This window comes from Coenobita brevimanus, chromosome 58 (genome assembly GCF_032717465.1).
Source record: "Coenobita brevimanus isolate Jiangsu-jjx chromosome 58, ASM3271746v2, whole genome shotgun sequence".
Classification (NCBI taxonomy): Eukaryota; Metazoa; Arthropoda; class Malacostraca; order Decapoda; family Coenobitidae; genus Coenobita; species Coenobita brevimanus.
In genome coordinates this window covers 25606225-25627271 of record NC_137011.1, presented here as the reverse complement: position 1 = coordinate 25627271, position 21047 = coordinate 25606225, and the positions used below count along the sequence as shown (strand labels likewise).

At 41.9% G+C, this 21047-nt stretch overlaps 1 protein-coding gene across 1 annotated transcript in view; it reads left to right on the top strand.

Annotated features, from left to right (window-relative positions):
• The first annotated feature begins 6297 nt into the window (after nt 1-6297).
• LOC145402696 (putative glutamate receptor) overlaps nt 6298-21047 on the top strand; it is a 68284-nt gene continuing 53534 nt past the window's right edge. Inside the window, exon 1 of the mRNA XM_080274668.1 lies at nt 6298-6333. Within this exon, the coding sequence (XP_080130794.1) occupies nt 6298-6333 (36 nt within the window). The remainder of the gene's footprint in view (nt 6334-21047) is intronic.

Genomic DNA, 21047 nt, shown 5'->3' with positions numbered 1-21047 from the left:
ATTATGTATATGCTCATGAATTAAATCTATCTGCCCTTGTGTTGCAGTTCCAAATAGAGCATTAGATATCTCTCCAAAAATGTTAAAGACTCCTCGCTTCTTAAGACACCTTGATGGGGCGGTGGTATCATTTAACATGAATGACAAATAATAATTTAGAGAGTGAAATAATTTAGCAAACTCTTAATCTAAAGTAGTTAAGGTTTCTCTCAAGGAATTACCTATTACTGATGAATTATCCATGTGCTCCACTGATCAGCTGACATCAGCAGCTAGTTTACAGGCGTGTACCAGAGGCTGATAAAGCTGATATGTATCAGTTATGTAAGGAACAAAAAAATAGTTTCCGGTCAAATGTACTTGTCACTGTGAGGTGAATGCAAGTCCTGCTCTCACCGGTAGGACTTCCCACGCCTGACTTCCAAGTCAACTGATGATTACAGTCAGTAGGACCTGCAAGGAATCAGATTTTTACTTAGTATACTCTATAGGCTGGTCCATAATATTAGGTAATTCTGTTATTTGCCTCCTAGATCTCAAGCTATAGGTTTTTCTTTCTTCTTCTCCGATTTGGATTCTATCATTTGTTGGGTTAATAGCTGCTGCCCCTTCTTGTATTTCCTGTGAATCCTGCATGTCTTGTGTATCCTGTGTGTTCTTCTCTGTTTTCTGTAGCCTAGTTGCGAAGTTTCTCCTCTGTCCGCCTTCTCAACATTTAAAACGTACATTAATTCATATCTTTGTATCTCCTCTGGTGGGAGAGGGTCCTCTTGAATGGGATATGCTCTCCGTGCATTACCATTCATTCTCTCATCTAGGTTGTCTTCATGGGCAAGCCTGACTCTACTGTATGGACTTTCATGACTTTCCCGGTCTTAATATTTACCAATTTCACAACTACATCACTTATTATTCGTTTTACATGGAACGGTCCATCATACAGGGGTTGCAACTTCTTAGGCTCCCTGGCTTGGGTATTCTCTGCACAAACTTTATCTTCCGTACGGAATTCTTTTACCTTTGCCCTTGACTTCTGCTGGATCTCCTTGGCCTCTTGACTCTCCTCAATGTACTTGAAGCACCTCTGATAATCATCCAAGTCATAACAGATCGGTTCCTTTTTTACGACTTCATATGGGACACCAGGGTCCATTAGAAACATGAGGTAGAATGGAGATTCCCTAAGTATTCTATGGTATGCCGTATTCTACGCCCAATTGGCAAAGCACAACATCCAGTCCCATATCTGCGAATTATCCTCTACTAAGCTCCTTAGATATTTCATTATCGTGGCATTAGCTCTCTCAATCACCCCATTCGCAGACGGATGATATACAGTTGTATTCATCTTTTTCATCTTCAACAACTTGGCTATTCCCTTAAGAGTAGCATTGACTAATTCTGTTCCCTGGTCCGTGACCATCCAGGGTGGTGCTCCATGAAAAAACACGACATTCTTAACAAACGCTTTTGCAACCTCATCAGCTGTCTTTGCATGAAGCGGTACGGCTATTAAATATCGTGTCATCACATCAATTATTGTCATGATATAGTTATACCTTTGTTCATTTGGATTTATAGAGCCAATCAAATCCATGTGAATCCTCTCTAAGGTACTCCTACCCTAATGTATCGCTGTAGCGGCGCCGGTGCGTCCCACAGCGGCTTGAAGCGGTTGCAAGTAAGGCACGCCTTGCAATAATTCTCAACATATTTACTTATCCATGGCCACCAACTAAATCGTTTTAGTCTCTCTAAAGTCACTTTGATTCCTCCATGACCTCCAGTCATATCCAGTACACTCTGCGTTTGTCGGGAGTCACAACCTACATTAGGCTCTCATCACAATCATTACTCCCCATATGGTATAGTAGGCCATCTTCGCCTGTGAACTCACTAATACTAACTCCTAGTGCACTCTGTGTATCTTTAATCTCTTCTCTCGTTACTTCCACTTCTCCGTCTCATATGGACTGAAGATACTGTTCCTTCATTCTCTTATACAATGGATGTGCATCCTGTCTACGTCTCACTACCAATTCTTTCCACCATATTATCTCTCTCTCTCTCACTCTCTCTCTCTCTCTCTCTCTCTCTCTCTCTCTCTCTCTCTCTCTCTCTCTCTCTCTCTCTCTTTCTCTCCATCCTCATCAATTCTGAATATTTGATAGTCCTCCTTCTCGTAATCATCATCATCGTCTCTCGTTCTCTCTCTCTAACTTTTAGCCTTGTACCCGTAATTGCAAGAACTCTGTCCTCCGACAAGACTTGACCTCGAAGTCTAGATAAAGCATTTGTTACAACATTATCTTTTGTCTGGTATGCAGGTTATTTTAACATTATACTCTACAACCAAAATTTGCCGTCTAGCAATTCTTCCACATGGGCTAGTTGCATTCAGCAGCCAGATCTGGGGTCTTTGATCTACTTGGAGCTCCATCTCATAACCTAATATCAGTCTACTATTCACCTGGAGACCATAAACTATAGCTAAAGCTTCTCTCTCTATGGTGCTAAATTTCATCTCAGCAGAGTTCAATCGCCTACTGAAGTACGTGATGGGCCGTGACCTTCATCCTCCTCCTGTTGCAACACTTCTCCTATAGCGGAAGAAGAAACATCTGTAGTTAGCCCAAACTTTTTTGTTAACTGCACAGTCACTCCTTCAAGCAACTCTCGTCTTAGTGTTTGTAACGTAGTCTCTGGTTCAACACTCCACTGTATTGTGGTGTTGTCTTTTTTTTATTCTTCCTACCACCAGTCACCTTAGTGAGTGTCCCAACCTTCTCAGCATAACTCTGAATATACCTTTGATAATAATTAGTTATTCCGAGGAAGGACTGTAACTCACAGACGGTCTTGGGAGTGGCTATGTCACGATTAGCATTCACCTTCTGGTGGTTGTGGTCTTATTCCCTTTGCACTAACTACATTTCCTAAGTAGTCCACCTCTGATTTTAATAAGTAACACTTAGACAGCCTCAGAGAAAGGTTCACTTCAGTCGATTTTCCTAACACTGTATCTAAATTCTCTACATGATTCTCCCAAGTCTCTCGCTGAATGATTATGTCATCCAGGCACACATGTGTGATGGAACCCGTAAGTCCAATTAGCACATGATTAATCACTCGTTGGAACGCTGCTGGCTCCTCTTCTAGTCCAAAAGGAAGCACACTGTACTCCCAGTGACCCGCAGGGAAGGAAAAGGCTATATTTTCCTTGCTGTCCTTTGACAGCGGTATCTGGTGGTACCCCTGATGGAGATCCAAACGACTGAAATAACGGCTTTTCCCTAACTGTGCCAAGATGTTCTGAATGTTAGGAAGAGGGAATCAATCCTGTCGGATATTAGCATTTAACTTCCTAAAATCAAAACACAACCTCAATCCGCCCTCATTTTGCAATGGGCACTAATGGTGCATTATAAGGGCTTCGTGAGGGCCGTATAATTCCCTGCTCTAACATAGACCTTAAGTTTTCTTTCACATCATCATGATACTTCACCGGGACAGGATATGGTTTCCTATAGGCTATCTCCGGGCTCATAGTTACTATTCCATGATAGTAATATGTGGTCACATTAAATGGTTCATCCTCCAATGCGAACACTGTCGGATGCATCACTATCATTGTCTTTAAGACTTCATTTTCCCTATTCATCGATCTTGGAGGAAACATACTATCAACTAAGGCAAAGAACTTCTTCATCCGTGATTTCTCTGCCTTTCTGGTCTCTTTCATCATAACTCCCGATATAATTTCTCCTTGGTTTCTCTCATTTGTAGCCTGATTCCTTTCGTCTGTGTCCCAAGACACTCTGCAACATAGCTTCACATATCTCAGGCATGTATTTTTCTTGAATTCGATCCTGTCCGGACTAAGATTAACGAATCTCACCTTAAAACGAAATCACGATTTCTTTCGCGCCTTCACTACTTCCTCTGGCCCTTCTCTTTCTAGGATCTCAGTTTTCTCTTGTAACAACACTAACCATTGACACAGCGTAGATGCTGACATATTTCCTTCTGAAGTTCAAAGATAGTTGCTTCACTTCGCTTTATTTTTACTTCTATAATAACGGTACCGCAAGTCCATGGACCTAACTCAGTACTCGTCGGTATCACAGCTTTTGCCACTTCTACGTTCCCATTCACTTGGGCTTCATCAGGCTCACTGTTCACTAGTGCCGCTCCTTTATACTCAAGAGGGACAATATCTACAGATTCGCCCTCTGTATACAAAGTCGAGGGGTCCGTCATCAACTCCATTCTAGTGGTTAACATAAAATCCATCCCAAGCAACATGGGTGCAGGTAAGCCCAAACTTCCTACAGTAATAAAGGTATGAGCATATCACTTATTTCCAATCTTGAGTCTAACCTCTATTCTTCCGTCGGTATCTCATCTCCACTCACGTTAAATCTGACTGTTTCCTCTGATTCCCAGTTATCTTGCTCAATGCTCTCTTTCAACTGCTGATATACCTTTCTTGTAATTAATGACCTAGCAGTCCCTGTATCAGTCAAGGTTAAGATGCTTTCATCTAGGCCTTTCATATTTACCAGCATCGCGACTAATTTCTGGTAGCGCATGAGTGTGGCGACCGGAATTGGGTTGGATTTTTTTTTTCTGACTCTGAGGTGTGGTACCTGGCGGTCCACTCCATGATGCCTGTCCCCAGTGATCACTTCTTCCTCTTCCCCTATTATCTTCTCTTCCCCTACTATCTTCTCTTCCCCACTCTTGTGTTCTCCCTCTTCCTATCCAACACTGTTGAGCCTGGTGACCAGGTTTGTTGCAGTGGTAACATCTCCCTGTCTGACTATTGGCAGAGCCAAACGGCCAATTACACTCTCGAGCAATGTGGCCCTTGCCATGGCAATAGTAGCATTCGGCCGTCGGGCAGTTCCTAACAATATGCCCTACTTTTTCCCCAAGAATAACAAGTGACAAGTGAGGGCACCTTCACTTCCCCTTGAGCTTCTTTAGTGGGGCCAGTATGGGGTTTTGGCTTTTCTGTCGCCAGTGCATTTATGTTAGGTTCATTTTTTTCCGTCATCTCTAGCAACTTAAGTTTTGGATGCGTTTCAGCATACATCAGCATTGCTTCTAGGATTGCTCAGCTGCAGCATTGCCAGACGTGCAATAATTACTGCAAAATGCGATAGTTTGTCACACTTTGCGATATGCGTTAGCATGCTTGGAATAATGTGATAACTTTCATAATTTCATACTCTGAAAAATAAATTGGGGATTGCAAAATTAACAGGTCTACTGCAAGACTAGTACAACAGAAGGATTTAGTAACTCTTTTGATAACCAGTATTATAAACTGGTAGGTACTTAACAGGTAAACAAATTCAATAACGTTAATTAATCACTCCACATATAAATATATTAATTCCACAGTAATTACCGACTTATGTGAAGAAATTTATGAGTGCGATAATTTTGATCAAAAAGCGATAATTTTTACATGCCGGGTACAATAACATGGGTTTTGGAATCTGGCACGGCTGCTGATCTGGCGACCACCAGCTTCCCACCTCCAACACAACATTGCCACCTATAGATGAGTGTTATGCATGTTTTATAGGTTTAATAAATGTGCAGTCATATTATTTGCATATTATTTGCTCTTTCACGTTGCTTTCTCTACAGTTCAGTGATACAGATATGTTTGTTGCAATTAGAGTCGTATATTTTAGTTTGAAAACTTGTCCTTGATGGGGTCTTTCCAACCCAACCAATATTTTACCATTAGTTACGTGTTTCATTGTACGAGAATTCATTATACAACTATGCCTAATGGAACCTATCTGCTTGTATCTTTGGGACCTCCCTTTACTGGCTCGTGCATCAGTGGGGTATATCCTCACGTATTCATTTTTTACAGCTGTTCTGAACCAACTTTCCTAATCGTATTGAGATGTGTGTAGGCGGAGTCTATACAGTGCGTTTTGGCCAGTTCTAATCTACCTTGATCAGTCCAAATTGGGCTTACCGTCATATCTATAGTCTGCAGCCAATGCCTTGCACTTGTTATACATCTGTACTGAGGAAAGTCTGGTGACACTTCCTCTCCACCACAAAAATAAGGCAGGCCTGCTATTTTAGCATAATCGTTTACGGCATTGCCAGTCAGGGTCTGACTCAACTTAATGGCGAGATTCTGCAATTGGTCGAGGGCTGGGGCGGCAGCATCTCTCACTGCAGACTTTGGTTTGCTCATTTTAGCTCCTCTAACTCCCTCGAAACAGTATAATAAATAATTGGAAAACGCTGAGTCACACCGGGATGGTGACGGTATTCCAAGATGTGTTAATCACTCATGTAATGCCTCTTCCGACAGGCACCTACGTAATCTAAACCAAGCTTCCGGACATGGTATTAGTCCCCATGACACTGGCGATGGAGTACATGGAGGGCTAGTAGGACCTAAGTTCATTACAAAATCTGAGTTACGAGTCTTTTCCACCTTAAAATCCCACCACTGCTGCCACCAGTATGTTGTGCTGCCCTACTTGACTTTCACTTTAACCTCGCGCCGTCCTGGGGACGTACTTCCACGTCCTCACGTTTTGTCACAGCTAATCCCGTGGACGTACTTCAACGTCCTGCAATTGCAAGGTTCATAATTTCCACAATTTTCAAAATTTGCGGGAGATTTTCGTTTCGCCCGGGTACCCAAGCCTCCCCTACCTGCCGCCAGGCGGGCAGCGTCCTAGACCCCGTGTGACCCGCGCTCGCCCTTGTCTCGGTCACTCACCTGCTAGCAGTGACCCAGGTCAGACATGGCGCGGAAAGGTCTCTCAGACGAGGAAATCGCATCCGTCCTGGAAGCCTTCACTGGAGACAGTGATTCTCCACTCGATGATGATGTGGTGGATCACGATTACGTCCAGCCAGAGGAAGAAATAAGTAGCAGTGATGAGGAAGTCCCTTCGCCCCGAAAAACGCGGTATGTGACATACCGTAAGGCAAGGGAAGGCCAGCCTGCTCCCCAACCACGTGCACAGCTATGTCTCCATCACAAATCTGATCAGGACGAGGATGAGGACGATGAGGATGACGGAGGCCTAGGATGTGATATCGCCGCGTGGTTGGGAAAGGAGAAAATATCACCACGTGGATCAGAAGGTGGGGCGAGACGACACATAAGGTATGGTCAAAGTACTTTGTCTGGGGAAGTGGCAAGTGGTGTGGTGGGATTGCTGGGAGAAAGGGAAAGTGTTGTGGCGGCAGCGCGGGGTGAAAGTGAGAGTGGTGTGGGGGTAGTGCGGGGTGAAGGGGCCAGTGGTGTGAGGGAGGCAGCACGAGCACGTGGTGCTCGTAGGCCTAGGGGAGAGGAGGTTGAGTCACTCCCCAGCACTTCTTTCGCCCCTGAATATCCCCAAACTTCCTCCCCACAGCCCCAGGATGTGGGGAAAGGAAAGAAAGGGAAGGGAAAGGGTAAAGGAAAAGGGAGAGGGAAGAGAAGTGCAAGTGATGAGAGGCGCCGCTCTCCACCTCCCCAACCTCCCCCACCACCCTCACCTCCCCACCCTGACGAAGGGGACGATGGTGACTTGGCTGGAGACGGTGGTGTCACGTGGAACTGGGAGGATGGGAGTAATTTTACTCCCATCATTCACCCTTTCACTGAGGAGTGGCAGTCAGGTTGCACGGCTCCAGGTGTAAATGCTGGGTCGTCACGGTTAGATTTTTTCAACTTGTTTTTTGGTGAGTCGTTTGTTGGGCGCATAGTAGAACAAACAAATATTTTTTCACAATCCCAGCGCCGTGAAAGTGAACGGTTAGGAACCACAAGCAAGCATGCAGAACAGTATGACTATCCCGTGACTATTTCAGAGATGTTCCTATTTTTTGCCCTGGTAATCTTGATGGGTGTGGTGAGGAAAAACCAAATTCCTGCCTACTGGACAACGGACCCAATCATCCTCACACCTATCTTTGGAAAGGTGATGGGTCGTAACAGATTTCAGTTTATTCTCGGCCGCCTCCACTTTTTTGATGCAGATGATCCAGCCAATGCAAATAACACCGATAAAATGAGGAGAATTAGGCTGGTATTTGATCATTTACGGGAAATGTTCCGCTCCTCATTTTATCCCTACAGAGACCTTGTCATAGACGAGAGTCTTGTGTTGTGGAGAGGCAATATTTCCTTTAGGCAGTACATACCCAGCAAGAGACACCGTTTCGGGTACAAGATCTTTGTTATGTGTGACTGTAAGACTGGTTATGTGCAAGACATAGTCTTGTACACGGGCGCACAGACAGATATAATAGAAGATCGGAGTATAGGACTCTCTGGGGCCGTGGTGAAGACAATGATAGAAGAGTACCTTCATCGTGGTCATGTGTTGTACCTGGACAACTGGTACACTAGCCCTCTTCTCGCTAGGTTCCTCCACCAACACGACACCAGAATCTGTGGTACAGTCAAGAGAAACCGTCTCCATATGGTCAAGATAGGGAGGAAACTTGACAAGAATGAGGTGGTTTTCTTCCAGGCCAATAACATCCTTGCCACCCTGTGGAACCACAACAGGGAAGTTTGCCTCCTATCAACTGTTCACAGCCCCCTGATGCACCGCACAGACTCCGTGGATCACCGTAGCGAGAGGAGGCGCAACGTATGGAAACCAGAGTCTGTACTTGCCTATAATCTGAACATGAGGCAAGTTGATCAGTCAGACTCGATGATTTCAAGTGTTGACTGTGCCAGGACCACGATGAAGTGGTACAAGAAACTCTTTTTCCACTTGCTTGACATCACGGTCCTGAACGCCCACTAGCTGCACGCAATGACCACCGGAGTATCCGAGACCTTTGAGGGGTTTGTGAGGGAGCTGGCACGTGAAATAATCGCCCAGCATGCCCAGGACAGACCCACACACCGCACCCGCGCCCCCCGTGCTGCTCAGACTCCCCTACGTCTTGCAGGCCGCCACTACCCCAGCGCAATCCCTTCCGAACCAAACCGTCGTAAACCCCAGCGTCGCTGCCATGTACAGTATGTAGGCACTCGACAGTCAGACCAACCACGCAGAGAAAAGACACAAGATACGAGTGTGTCGAGTGCAATGTTGCGTTGTGCCTTCAGCCTTGTTTCAAGGAATATCATAATTTCCTACACTACTGAAACTGTGTGGGAAGGCGAAATGACGCTCATGATAATGGTAAGGCCAGTCAGTAGGTGCTAAGTCAAATATAAAGTTGAAACGGGTGTTATTTTTTCAGAAAAGTAATGTATAAGATGAGAATTAGTGTAAGTGGAAAGAATTGTTATCAAAACTACACCCACTGTGTAAATCTGGTCAGTAAATATGTGATAGCAAGGAAATACAGTGGAAACGGGTGTAATGTTAGCATGAATAAAACGTATAAGTTGAACATTGCTGTAAGTTGTCATAATTGATGTCACAAGTACACCCACATTCTGGTCAGTAAGTATGTGATAGGAATTATATAAAGTGGAAGATGTTGTAATGTTAGTAGTAAGGTATTTTATAAGTTGATTACTAGTGTAAGATGAAACAAATGATATCGCGATAACACTCCCTGTGTAAGTACGCGCAAATATGACGCTAAGTTCCATCGTACGTTCAGAAATGATGTGATATCAATTATATCAAGTGTTTACATGTGCAATGTTAGTGTAGAATTATTATATAAGTACAAAAATAGGTTGTAAGTTGAAGTAGTTGTCACAGCGACTTCACCGTGTGTGTTATTATGCGCTATTATTACGCTATATATTTACGTAAGGCCCGAAATAATCTCAAAACAGTTCTATAAAGTTGAAAAGTGTATAATAATATTAGAAAAGTACTATGTAAGTAGAAAAAGCACAATACGAGTTGAAACAACAGTCACAGCGAGTTCACTCACTACGTAAATAAGCGCTAACATTACGCTAAATGTTATCAAAAGGCCTGTGAATACGTAAAAACAGTTTAATAAAATGTAAAATGGTATAATGTTATTGTAGAAGTATTATGTAAGTAAAAAAAATTATATGTATCATGATTTTAGAATGTTAGCGATGCATCGTGACCAAGTTGCCCGATTTTGCTCGTTTCGGACGATGGTACAATGCTTATTTCTGCTCTATTTTTGTATAAAATCCAATATACTCTTTTATCACATGTTTTTATGTTTGTAATAAATTCATTTCTACTTACTTTCATTGGTTTCCCAAACTTATAATACCATAGAAAACGTTTGAGGCTCACACCGCCTAGGGAAAACAAGGGGCCAGGTGGGACCAAGGCATACCTGGTTAAGCTAATTAGGGACCCCGGGGACCACTTTCTTTGCCACCGGCCATTGTTTCTGACCAAAAGCGAAAGTTTAAGCAAAAAAAAAAAAAGGGTCGAAAAATGGTCGGGATTGGGGGGTACCAGTGGTCGAAAAGTGGCCGGGACGGGGCGGGTTAATTTATTCTCCTCTTGTGAGAGTATAGGTAGCACTGGACAGGTGCAAGTAGGGAGTCAGACATAACAACATACTAACTCCAATATTCACAAGTCTATTTAAGACCGGTGCTATGTAGGCACGTTTCACTACTCAGTTAAGAGGTAGGGATTCTAGGGTTACTCAAAACTAACTCTTCATTTTCCCATTTATTCTACTATCGGCATTATACGATTTACACACTAAGTCAAAAGCAGCAAACTCATTATCCAACTCACCAAGCCCAAAGTCCCGTGACTGCTGTATGATCTTACTCTAAATTAAAAGTGAAAAACCATACCACCTTCGACAGTATTCTATAACTAAAGTTCATAAAACAAGTAATTAATCATAAGTGCCTTATATGCAGCCAGAATATAACTCCTTTCCACAGGATTCTCAATTCTTACACAAACTTTAATCTTTAGTCTCCACTCCGATACAACTCTTAACCACGTTAACTATTACTTCTCGACTGCCAAATGTTTGACACACATTATATAATAACACTTGAAGAACACTATGAACATCACTCTATTATAACATCATATCAGTATAACATCACTGTCACTGTAACATCAATCGCTACAATATCACTTCATTATAGCATCACTTTATCAGAGTGTCACTTCATTATAACATAATTTCATCCTAATAACATTACAGAACTAAGACTATACTTTATTCAATATACTAATAACTATCTTACTCTCTTAATTATTAGGGATACACCTTAACTCAATTATCTGCACTAGCCCTATATCTTTCTATAATAGACACATCGCCCTTAAGTAAGTTTCCACTTTATCCTTGAACAACCAAGTTACTTTAACTATTATATTCTTTATCTGGCCCGTCCTGTTATACCCTACCACAGCTCTACAGTATACGCCCGGTATATTCTTAGTATTATTCAATTTTATGCTTTTCTCTCACTCTCTTAGTTCCACGTTCCTTCTGTATTCTCTAACAAAGATGTTTACTCATTGTTGCCGTAGTGTTCCAGAACATCACTCGTCTCATCGTCGTGGTAGGGTGCTCAGGCGGGCCTCTGCTGCCACAAGCTCTCCCCAAGCTCTCTTAGACGTTCACTAACTGACTTCCAACCTTCAGTCTCTCCCTCAGGAAAAGTACAGGAGGCGGAAATAGGTGTGTACCATTCGTATCCTTCGTTCACTTCTCAGCGTCCTCAGTCGGGTCTGGTCCATGACATTTTGAAATATTGTATATTGTGTAACAGTAATTCACACTAAACACGGTTACCTCTTGGTTCTGAGTAACTTCTCTCTCATCTCGTTCCCATACATAAAACAATAAACCCTAATAAGCCTTATCTGGCTTTTCCTCCGGACGCACATCAGTTTTAATAATTGTGACGTACAAACGATGAGGGTAATTGTGTGGTTAGCCTCTTCCGCCTTTTCATTGTTCATTCATCGATTTCATTTTTCGTTATTAACAATTCCGCAGCTTCTTCTATTTTTCAAGGTGTTGCAAGTACCTATAATTGTCGCATGGTGTTTTCCGGCATCCCATATCCCTTGTTAGAGTTGGGACAACATAATGGTCTTCACTGGTTGATTGTTGTGGTTGTTGTGGTTGTGGTGTGGGTGGTTGTGGTCCAGCAGTGAGTGAGTCAGTCGCCTGTGTTGTGTTCCCTCCGAATGCTGGGTATAAGTCGTCATCACCACCATCGTTACTGTTGTTGTCCTTACCACTGTATTTACTGCTGTCACAGCACCCCTCTATAGCTCTGTTTCCAGTAGAAAATGGTTGTGGGAAGTTGTTCCATTACTAAAATTTTCTTTGGACAACCTTACGATGCTCTTATTATTATTATTATTATTATTATTGTTGTTGTTATTATTATTATTAATGTTATAATTATTATTATTATAATTAGTAGTAGTAGTACCAAAGAGTATAGAGAAAGATAAGAGGGGACAGTCGCGCGAGTCTCTATGGGAAAAGTGTAACTCCGGGAACGGTGGCGCCGCCCGACGGCGATCGCGGAAATTGTGATAACACTTATTTTTGCTAGCTCACACCACACCAGTGTTTAAGGCGAATGTTAGCACTTTTGTGGGTTGTAACAGTATCTTAATCTCCATTATAGCCTACTGTATATATATAAAACGATGCACTACTTTGGAAATCTTACTAAATATTCTGCAGGAAAAAATTAGTAAATAGAAGTGAGAGTGGCACTCGTCACTGACAGGTCATACCTCTCGACTTACCACATTGGCCTCTGACTGTGGTTTACAACATTATTTAAAACTCCTGGCACTAAATGAAGTGTACTTCAAAACGTTGAGACGTAGGGAACAAATAAATGAGATAGTCCTATATCAGGCCAATCTGTTAAGAAATTGAAACTCCCCATCGCAAATAAATAATAACTACTGTATCTGGAGCAGCATTAGTGTGATTTTAAGAAAATATCTCTTGTCTGCATGTATAGCTGTGAATGCAGACAGAGGGATCATATATATGTTCCCCAGTCTTACGTCCTAACTTAACCTATCCTTCTAACCTAACTTAACCAAACCTTACTTAACCTAACCTATCCTTGAGAACATAGGATCCTGGGAACATAGGGATGGCCCCCAGAGAGAGAGAGAGAGAGAGAGAGAGAGAGAGAGAGAGAGAGAGAGAGAGAGAGAGAGAAAGGGAGGGTTACCAGTAAATTATCAGAAAAGAAAAATATAATAGTGATGAATATATACCGGTAGTTGAAGATTATCTCTTGGTTCAAATTATTCTGTTAAATACTTCAACCTTTCCATATTAACAATCACGGAATAATGATTATGTCAATGTCAATATTAATCAAAGCACTTCGCTGCATCAACAATGTATTTTTTTACAACAGAAAAAAAGTAACCGCAAGTTTTTGGAGGGGGTGTAATGTCAAACCTTATAAATGTATATACAGGGTTGGTGGCTTTAAACCAATGGTTTAAACCAATTATTATTATTTTTTTTTACCAAAGCTCTCTCTCTCTCTCTCTCTCCCTCCCTCTATCTCCTACAACTAAATTTTAAAAATTTTTATTGAAAAAGTGAAAGAGATCTTCCATGTTTTACTAAACCTTAACTCAGTGATTAGAAACCATGCGAGACAAATGTAGCTGACTGATAAAAGCTGATAAACGCATGTGAGACAAATGTAGCTGGCTGATAAAAGCATGTGAGACAAATGTAGCTGACTGATAAAAGCTGATAAACGCATGTGAGACAAATGTAGCTGGCTGATAAAAGCATGTGAGACAAATGTAGCTGACTGATAAAAGCTGATAAACGCATGTGAGACAAATGATAAAAGCATGTGAGACAAATGTAGCTGACTGATAAAAGCTGATAAACGCATGTGAGACAAATATAGCTGGCTGATAAAAGCATGTGAGACAAATGTAGCTGACTGATAAAAGCTGATAAACGCATGTGAGACAAATGTAGCTGGCTGATAAAAGCATGTGAGACAAATGTAGCTGACTGATAAAAGCTGATAAACGCATGTGAGACAAATATAGCTGGCTGATAAAAGCATGTGAGACAAATGTAGCTGACTGATAAAAGCTGATAAACGCATGTGAGACAAATGTAGCTGGCTGATAAAAGCATGTGAGACAAATGAAGCTGGCTGATAAAAAGCTGGCTGATAAAAAGCTGGCTGATAAAAGCATGTGAAACAAATGAAGCTGGCTAATAAAAGCATGTGAGACAAATGTAGCTGACTGATAAAAGCTGATAAACGCATGTGAGACAAATGTAGCTGGCTGATAAAAGCTGATAAAAGCATGTGAGACAAATGTAGCTGACTGATAAAAGCATGTGAGACAAATGAAGCTGGCTGATAAAAGCATGTGAGACAAATGTAGCTGACTAAAAAGCTGATAAACGCATGTGAAGACAAATGAAGCTGGCTGATACAATGATAAAAGCATGTGAGACAAATGTAGCTGAAGCTAAGCTGTGATAATAAAAAGCATGTGATAAAAAGCATGTGAGACAAATGTAGCTGGCTAATAAAAGCATGTGAGACAAATGTAGCTGGCTGATAAAAAGCATGTGAGACAAATGTAGCTGGCTGATAAAAAGCATGTAAGACAAATGTAGCTGGCTGATAAAAAGCATGTGAGACAAATGTAGTTGGCTGATAAAAAGCATGTGAGACAAATGTAGCTGGCTGATAAAAAGCATGTAAGACAAATGTAGCTGGCTGATAAAAAGCATGTGAGACAAATGTGGCTGGCTGATAAAAAGCTGGCTGATAAAAACATGTGAAACAAGTGTAGCTGGCTGATAAAAGCTTCATTTTAGACTAAATCAGGTAGCGTATTTTCACTTTTTCATGTCCGCGTTCATGAACTGGTTGTCTTCGAAGTGCTCGGCACAAAAAACACAACGTCGAAACAGAGACTCGGATGTTCTCCCCAGGAGATCTGCCCATCTCCTTGACCTCTAAGTTAACAACACTCGGTAACCATAGTTGTCTATAATAAAACACCGAGAAATTACACAGCATGAACAACATAAAAAGAGCCTGATACCCTAGAACAATGCTCAGTAACCACTTGTAGTGTCTAGATAAATCACGGTGTATTAAATACCAAAGCAACAATGAGAGAATAAACAACCAGATCAACATTTCTGATAATTTCATCAGCGTCAACTTAGAGTAGATAAGATATGATTGTCAATATATCAATCACCTTTCCTTGTCCTTTGGGAATCGAAAAAAAGATAATCCGGGCTTTTTTTGCCTAGAACTTCTGCTGTTAATAGCAGCACAGAACTGACTGCCCTGCATAATGTTTACATTCTCCAGCTCTGTTTCCACGCCTTCTGGTTGGGGTGCCACTGTCACCCAAAATTACACGGGGATGGTGCGACTGTCCCCTCTTATCTTTCTCTATACTCTTTGGTAGTAGTAGTAGTAGTAGTAGTAGTAGTAGTAGTCGTAGTAGTAGTAGTAGTAGTCGTAGTAGTAGTAGTAGCAGTAGTAGTAGTTGTAGTAGCAGTAGTAGTAGTACAAGCCGGTAGGCGCCAATGGCAAGCTCTAGTAGACCACTTTTTCAGTGATCTGAAGTGGGTTTGTCAGGACACTAAAATATCATAATACAGTATAATACATACTACCTAGTAACGTACATATGTAATCTAGAGGTTAGCTTGAAGTCATGGCTAGGACTGGAAGAAGTGACATTCACACATTCTCTCAGCAGGAATGCCACAGACAGCACAATGTGACGCCTGATAGGAAAGTCCCCAGGATCAAGAAAATTCTAGTCAACCGTGCAGTACACGTGACACAACCTTACCTATCCGAGAGAGAAGGAAAAAGCAGGCAGAATGAGCCAGGAGAGAGAGCGAAAAGGGGGTCTAGACTCTAGAGAGATTCACGGTGGGGAAAGGGGCAGGCTCGCGAAGTTAGCAAGCATAAAACACACTCACCTCAATATGCTCTTGTGAGACATAGTATAAATTTTGAGATATCTCCTTGAAGAAATAAACTACAAACAAACCCCAATAGTAATCATTATCTTTCTTCTGTCATCGACTACAAGTAAACTAAGATTATCTCCTACAAATCAACTCACTGTTAACTACAGCTCAGCTACGACTTCACTATAGTCAACTACAAGTTTCATAAGTTTCACTAGGAAGAGTCACTCCTGTATGGCGGAACTGAAGGACAACATCCCACCCAAGAATCATGGTTCTGGCTTAACAATCTTCAGAGCCTTAGCATTTTGAACAAGCAAGGTCGTAACTTCAGCTCTTTTCATATTTTCTCCACATGATGAACTTTGACCCTTGACCTGGTGAATATAGAACATTCATATATGAAGCACACTTGTAGTACTCATTTATGTCTATAAGCATTCAAAGTTTCATTCAAGTCCATCCACCCCCTGTGGAATTAGGGAGCCTGCAGTTCATGGAATGGCCCACCTTAGGTACTGCACAACTTCTAGGTGGCGCTGCCAGCAAATGTAAGTGAGTTTCGACATTAAATGTCATTTTGTCTGGAGGTACTCCAGTGCAATATCCACCCAAGAATCATGGCCCTGGCTTAATAACCTTTGGAGCCTTAGCATTTCGTATGTGCATAGTCGTGATTTTAGCCATTTTTGCCTTTTTCACATATGATGACGTTTGACCCCTGACATGGCCAATGTAGCACATAGGTGTACAGTAGAAAGTTGTAGTACATTTCGATGTCTATAAGTATGCAAAGTTTCACTCCATTCCATCGAGCTGCTGGGGAACTAGGGGTGCATTTTTGAAGACCGTAACTGGTTGCTAGGGTCACCGAGGCCAATTTTCACAGGGTTGCCACTCGTAAACTGGAGGAGAGAAAGGAAAATGGATGGCACACTTCCGATTGGGAATGATATAAATATTACGCTGAAAGGAATCAGCTTTTTACGCCCACTAGTAGTGTTTCCATAACTCAAAACGTGAGAAGTAAAAAAAAAAAAAAAAACGTTTTTTCAGCCGCTGCTAAGCAATGAGTGGTTGCCTAACAACCAAAACCTTGCAGACACAACTAAGTCATAAGCTGGTCATTATGTTCAAGTTTGGTCGGAATCAGTTAATTCTGAAGGGTAGAAGTGCCTACAACTGTTAAACGAGAAATAAGGGCAGCATGAACTGGCTAGAACAACAACCAAAATAAAGAAGCCAAGCAAGAAAATGCAACTAACAATAAGGGCAGCATAAGCCGGCCAGTTATTATTATTATTATTATTATTATTATTATAATTATTATTATTATTGTGTATTATCATCATCATTCATTCATTCATCCATCATCTAATCCATTGTTGCCCCATGAGGAACATAGGACCTTGGGGCTAGGCAAATTGGTTCAGACATTTAAGGTAAGAGTGCCCAGCCTTACTCATCCCTGAGTGGCATAACATAAGCAAATAACCCCAGCCTCCTCTTGGATATACACCTGCACAGACTCAATCAGATCGTGTGCCTTAATTAGAGGCTTCACCAAACCTTGTTTCAGAGGTCTGCCACCATGTGGTCTAAGGTCGAAAGACCGCAAATAAATATTTTTGTAGGGTTTTAAAGACTTGTGAAACTGTACCTAATACAAAGTTAATAGTGTTGCTATTTTTAGGAATCTTTTTTCCAATTCAATCAAGTGCATGTATATACTTGTAATGAAAGAATAACAAGGCTTTTCAGAGAATCTTAGCTGGTGGACTAAAATAGTGCGTTGCCTGTTTACATATATTTGAATAAATCTTGTGCAATTAGTAAATGGAGATATCCTGCAGGACTTCCTGGGAGAGTGTGTAAGAAACGGAATCTAAAAGTGAAGGTAGGGAAGAGTAAAGTTATGGTCTTTGAGAGAAGTGAAGTCAGTGAATGTACTGTACACTCAGGTTGGATGAGAAGGAAATGGAAAATGTGAGTGCGTTTAAGTACTTGGGGAGTGTGATGGATAAGGATGGAAGGTTAGAGGGTGAAGTGCTTGACAGGGTACAACAAGAAAGAAAGGTTGCTGGTTTCTTGAAAGCAATGTTAAGAAACAAGGAAGTGAACATGGAAGTGAAAAAGCTACTACATGACAGTATTGTGATACCAACTCTAACAACTGGAAGTGAAGCTTGGACCTTGTTGGAAGGATAGAAGTCAAGAGTGAAAACAGTGAAAATGAGTTATTTGAGAGGAGCATGTAGAGTCACATGGAGAGACAGACTGACAAATGAGGATGTGAAGGAACGTTGTGGTGTGAATGTGGATGTGATAGGAAGCGTTAGGAGAAACACGTTGATGTGGTTTGGCCATGTGGAGAGGATGGAGAGTGAACGACTGACGAGGAGAGTGTATGTGAGTGAGGTGGAGGAGGGAAGAAAGAGGGGGAGGCCAAGGATGAAATGGATGTATGGAGTGGAGAGGTATATGAGAGAAGGGGTGTGTGAGCTGGGAGCAGGGAGACATGGAGGCGATTTGTTTGTGGCCACCCCTTACGGGATGAAGGCTTGTGGCAATAGATAGAGATAGATAGACAGACTTCTGATGTGTGTGTGTTTTAGATAGAGATAGATATACAGACTTCTGATGTGTGTGTGTTTTAGCATGCTACCCGTGGATTGCGCAATTACCCTTTTTTATCCCATCCCGTGGTCCGAAAAAACGAAGGAATAAAAGGTTTTCCTTTTTGTTTATCATAAACTAGAAGATTAACATCCAGGTCATCATATGGTGAAAAAAACAAATAATAATTTCTCTCTCTGTCTTTGCGTAGGGCCATGCGTAAGTTTACGTACAGAAATGAAAAATGAAAAAAATATATATATATTTTAAACCTGATGATAAACATCCAGGGCATCATCTGGTGAAAAGAAAAAAAAAAAATCTCTCCCTCTCCGATTTTGCGTAGCGCCAAGCGTAAGTTTACGCACAGGAGTAGTGAAAAAAATGAAAAAAAAAAAATGTTTTTGTTTATTGTAAACTTGAAGATAAGCATCCAGGGCAATGGGCATCATCTGGTGAAAAGGAAAAAAAAAAAAACTCTCCCTCTCCGTCTTTGCGTAGCACCATGCGTAACTTTGCGTACGGGTTGAGTTGTTTACGGTGATGCTCGGCCAGCACAACCTGAGCTGAGACTTGCAACACGACGCTACCCAGCCTGAGCTCTGGCTCGTAATCCACTGGTTAAAGACGTAAGCTGTTCCACCGAAAATTATGTACTTAACGAATGCTTAGTTTGTGAATCGGCCATATTAAACAAAGCAAAACGACAGCACGTACAACACTTTAACCACAGCCGAGTGCGGGGAGGAGATGGGTGCAGTACACTTATTAAACTGTGCAATGGAGTCAGGGAAACATATTTTAAAAGAATGGACCATTCCAGAATGTCGGGAGTTTCTCAAAGAAAGATGTGTACCATATTCGGGGTACAACAAGGAAAAGCTCAAACAGATGGTGAAAAAGGGAAGACACCCGAGAGCAGCACGTCAGGCAGTACAGCATATCGAAAGGTGATGTCAAGTATGCTGGTTCATACATATTTCTTTTGTGGATACTAAAGAATGACAAATATTTTAATCACTCAAATCATGCTTTATGGATGATTTTAGTAAAATTGCCTAGGTTTTGTCTCTGTTATGCTTACAGAGATGAGTAAACTGACGAAAGCCGAGTTTACAAAATGGCACATATTTTATTATATTTAATCAAAAGGCTCCCATAATGTAATTCCTTTGTAGCATATCATGCCAACTGAGTAATTTGATGAGTACAGTATGTTTTGAGGTGTTTTAGTTTGCGTCAAAATAAAAAAGAAATTAAGCACTGGCTACCTTTTCACTGCCTACCCTGCATCAGAGCTGGGCGACGGAATCGAACCTAGTGGCAGATTTCTGAAACAGGATTGGGTGAGTTGTCTAATTATCACTAAACCACCAGGCGGCACAATTTGGATATATGGATACCATCCAGTGGAGTAAATGGTTTCCTGGGTTACAGGAAACCATTTGCCTTGTCACTCAGTGTAGAGACCATAAGGCAGCACTACATTATTAATATTACTACTACTACTACTACGGTACTGCTTCTTACTACTACTGTTACTACTTGTACTACCACTACCTCTTTTTCTTTTATCATTTTTCTATGTCTATCTATTGCCAGACGCCTTAATCCCGTACGGGATGGCCACAAAGAAATCGCCTCCAAGTCGCCCTGTCCCCCGCCATTTCACTGCCCTGCTCCCAACTCACACCCCCCTCTCTCATATACCTCTCCACTCCATCCCTCCATCTCACTCTCAGCCTTCCCCTCCCTCTCCCCCTCTCCACCTCACTCACATACACTCTCCTCGTCAGTCTCTCACTCTCCATCCAATCCACATGGTCAAAACACCTCAGTGTGTTCCTCCTAACACTTCCTATCACATCCACATCCACACCACAACACTCCTTTATATCCTCATGTGTCAGCCTGTCTCTCCATGGTACTCCACAGGCTTCTCTTAAATAACTAATTTCCACTGCTCTCACTCTTGACTTCTATCCCTCCAACAAGGTCCAAGCTTCACTTCCATACTTTAGACTTGGTATCACAATACTGCCATGTAGTAACTTTTTCACTTCCATGCCCACTTTCCTATTTCCTATCACTGCCTTCAAGGAACCAGCAACCTTTCTTCCTTGTTGCACCCTTTCAAGCACTTCGCCCTCCAAACTTCCATCCTTACTCATCACACTCCCCAAGTACTTAAACATACTCACATGTTCCATTTCCTCACCATCCAACCTCATTGTACATTCACTGACTTCACCTCTCTCAAAGGCCATCACTTTACTCTTCCCTACATTCACTTTTAGATTCCGTTTCTTACACACTCTCCCAGACTCATCCACCAAGCCTTGCAGCTCCCCTTCGTCTTCAGTTAACAACACAATATCTCATCTGCAGACAACAGTACAGGGAGTTTCCAAACACTGCCCTCTCTCACTAGGGACACTCCAACATCCAGTGCCGTACCTTGTATCTCTTTTATTACCCCATCCATGTGCAGATTGAACAACCATGGAGACATGACACAT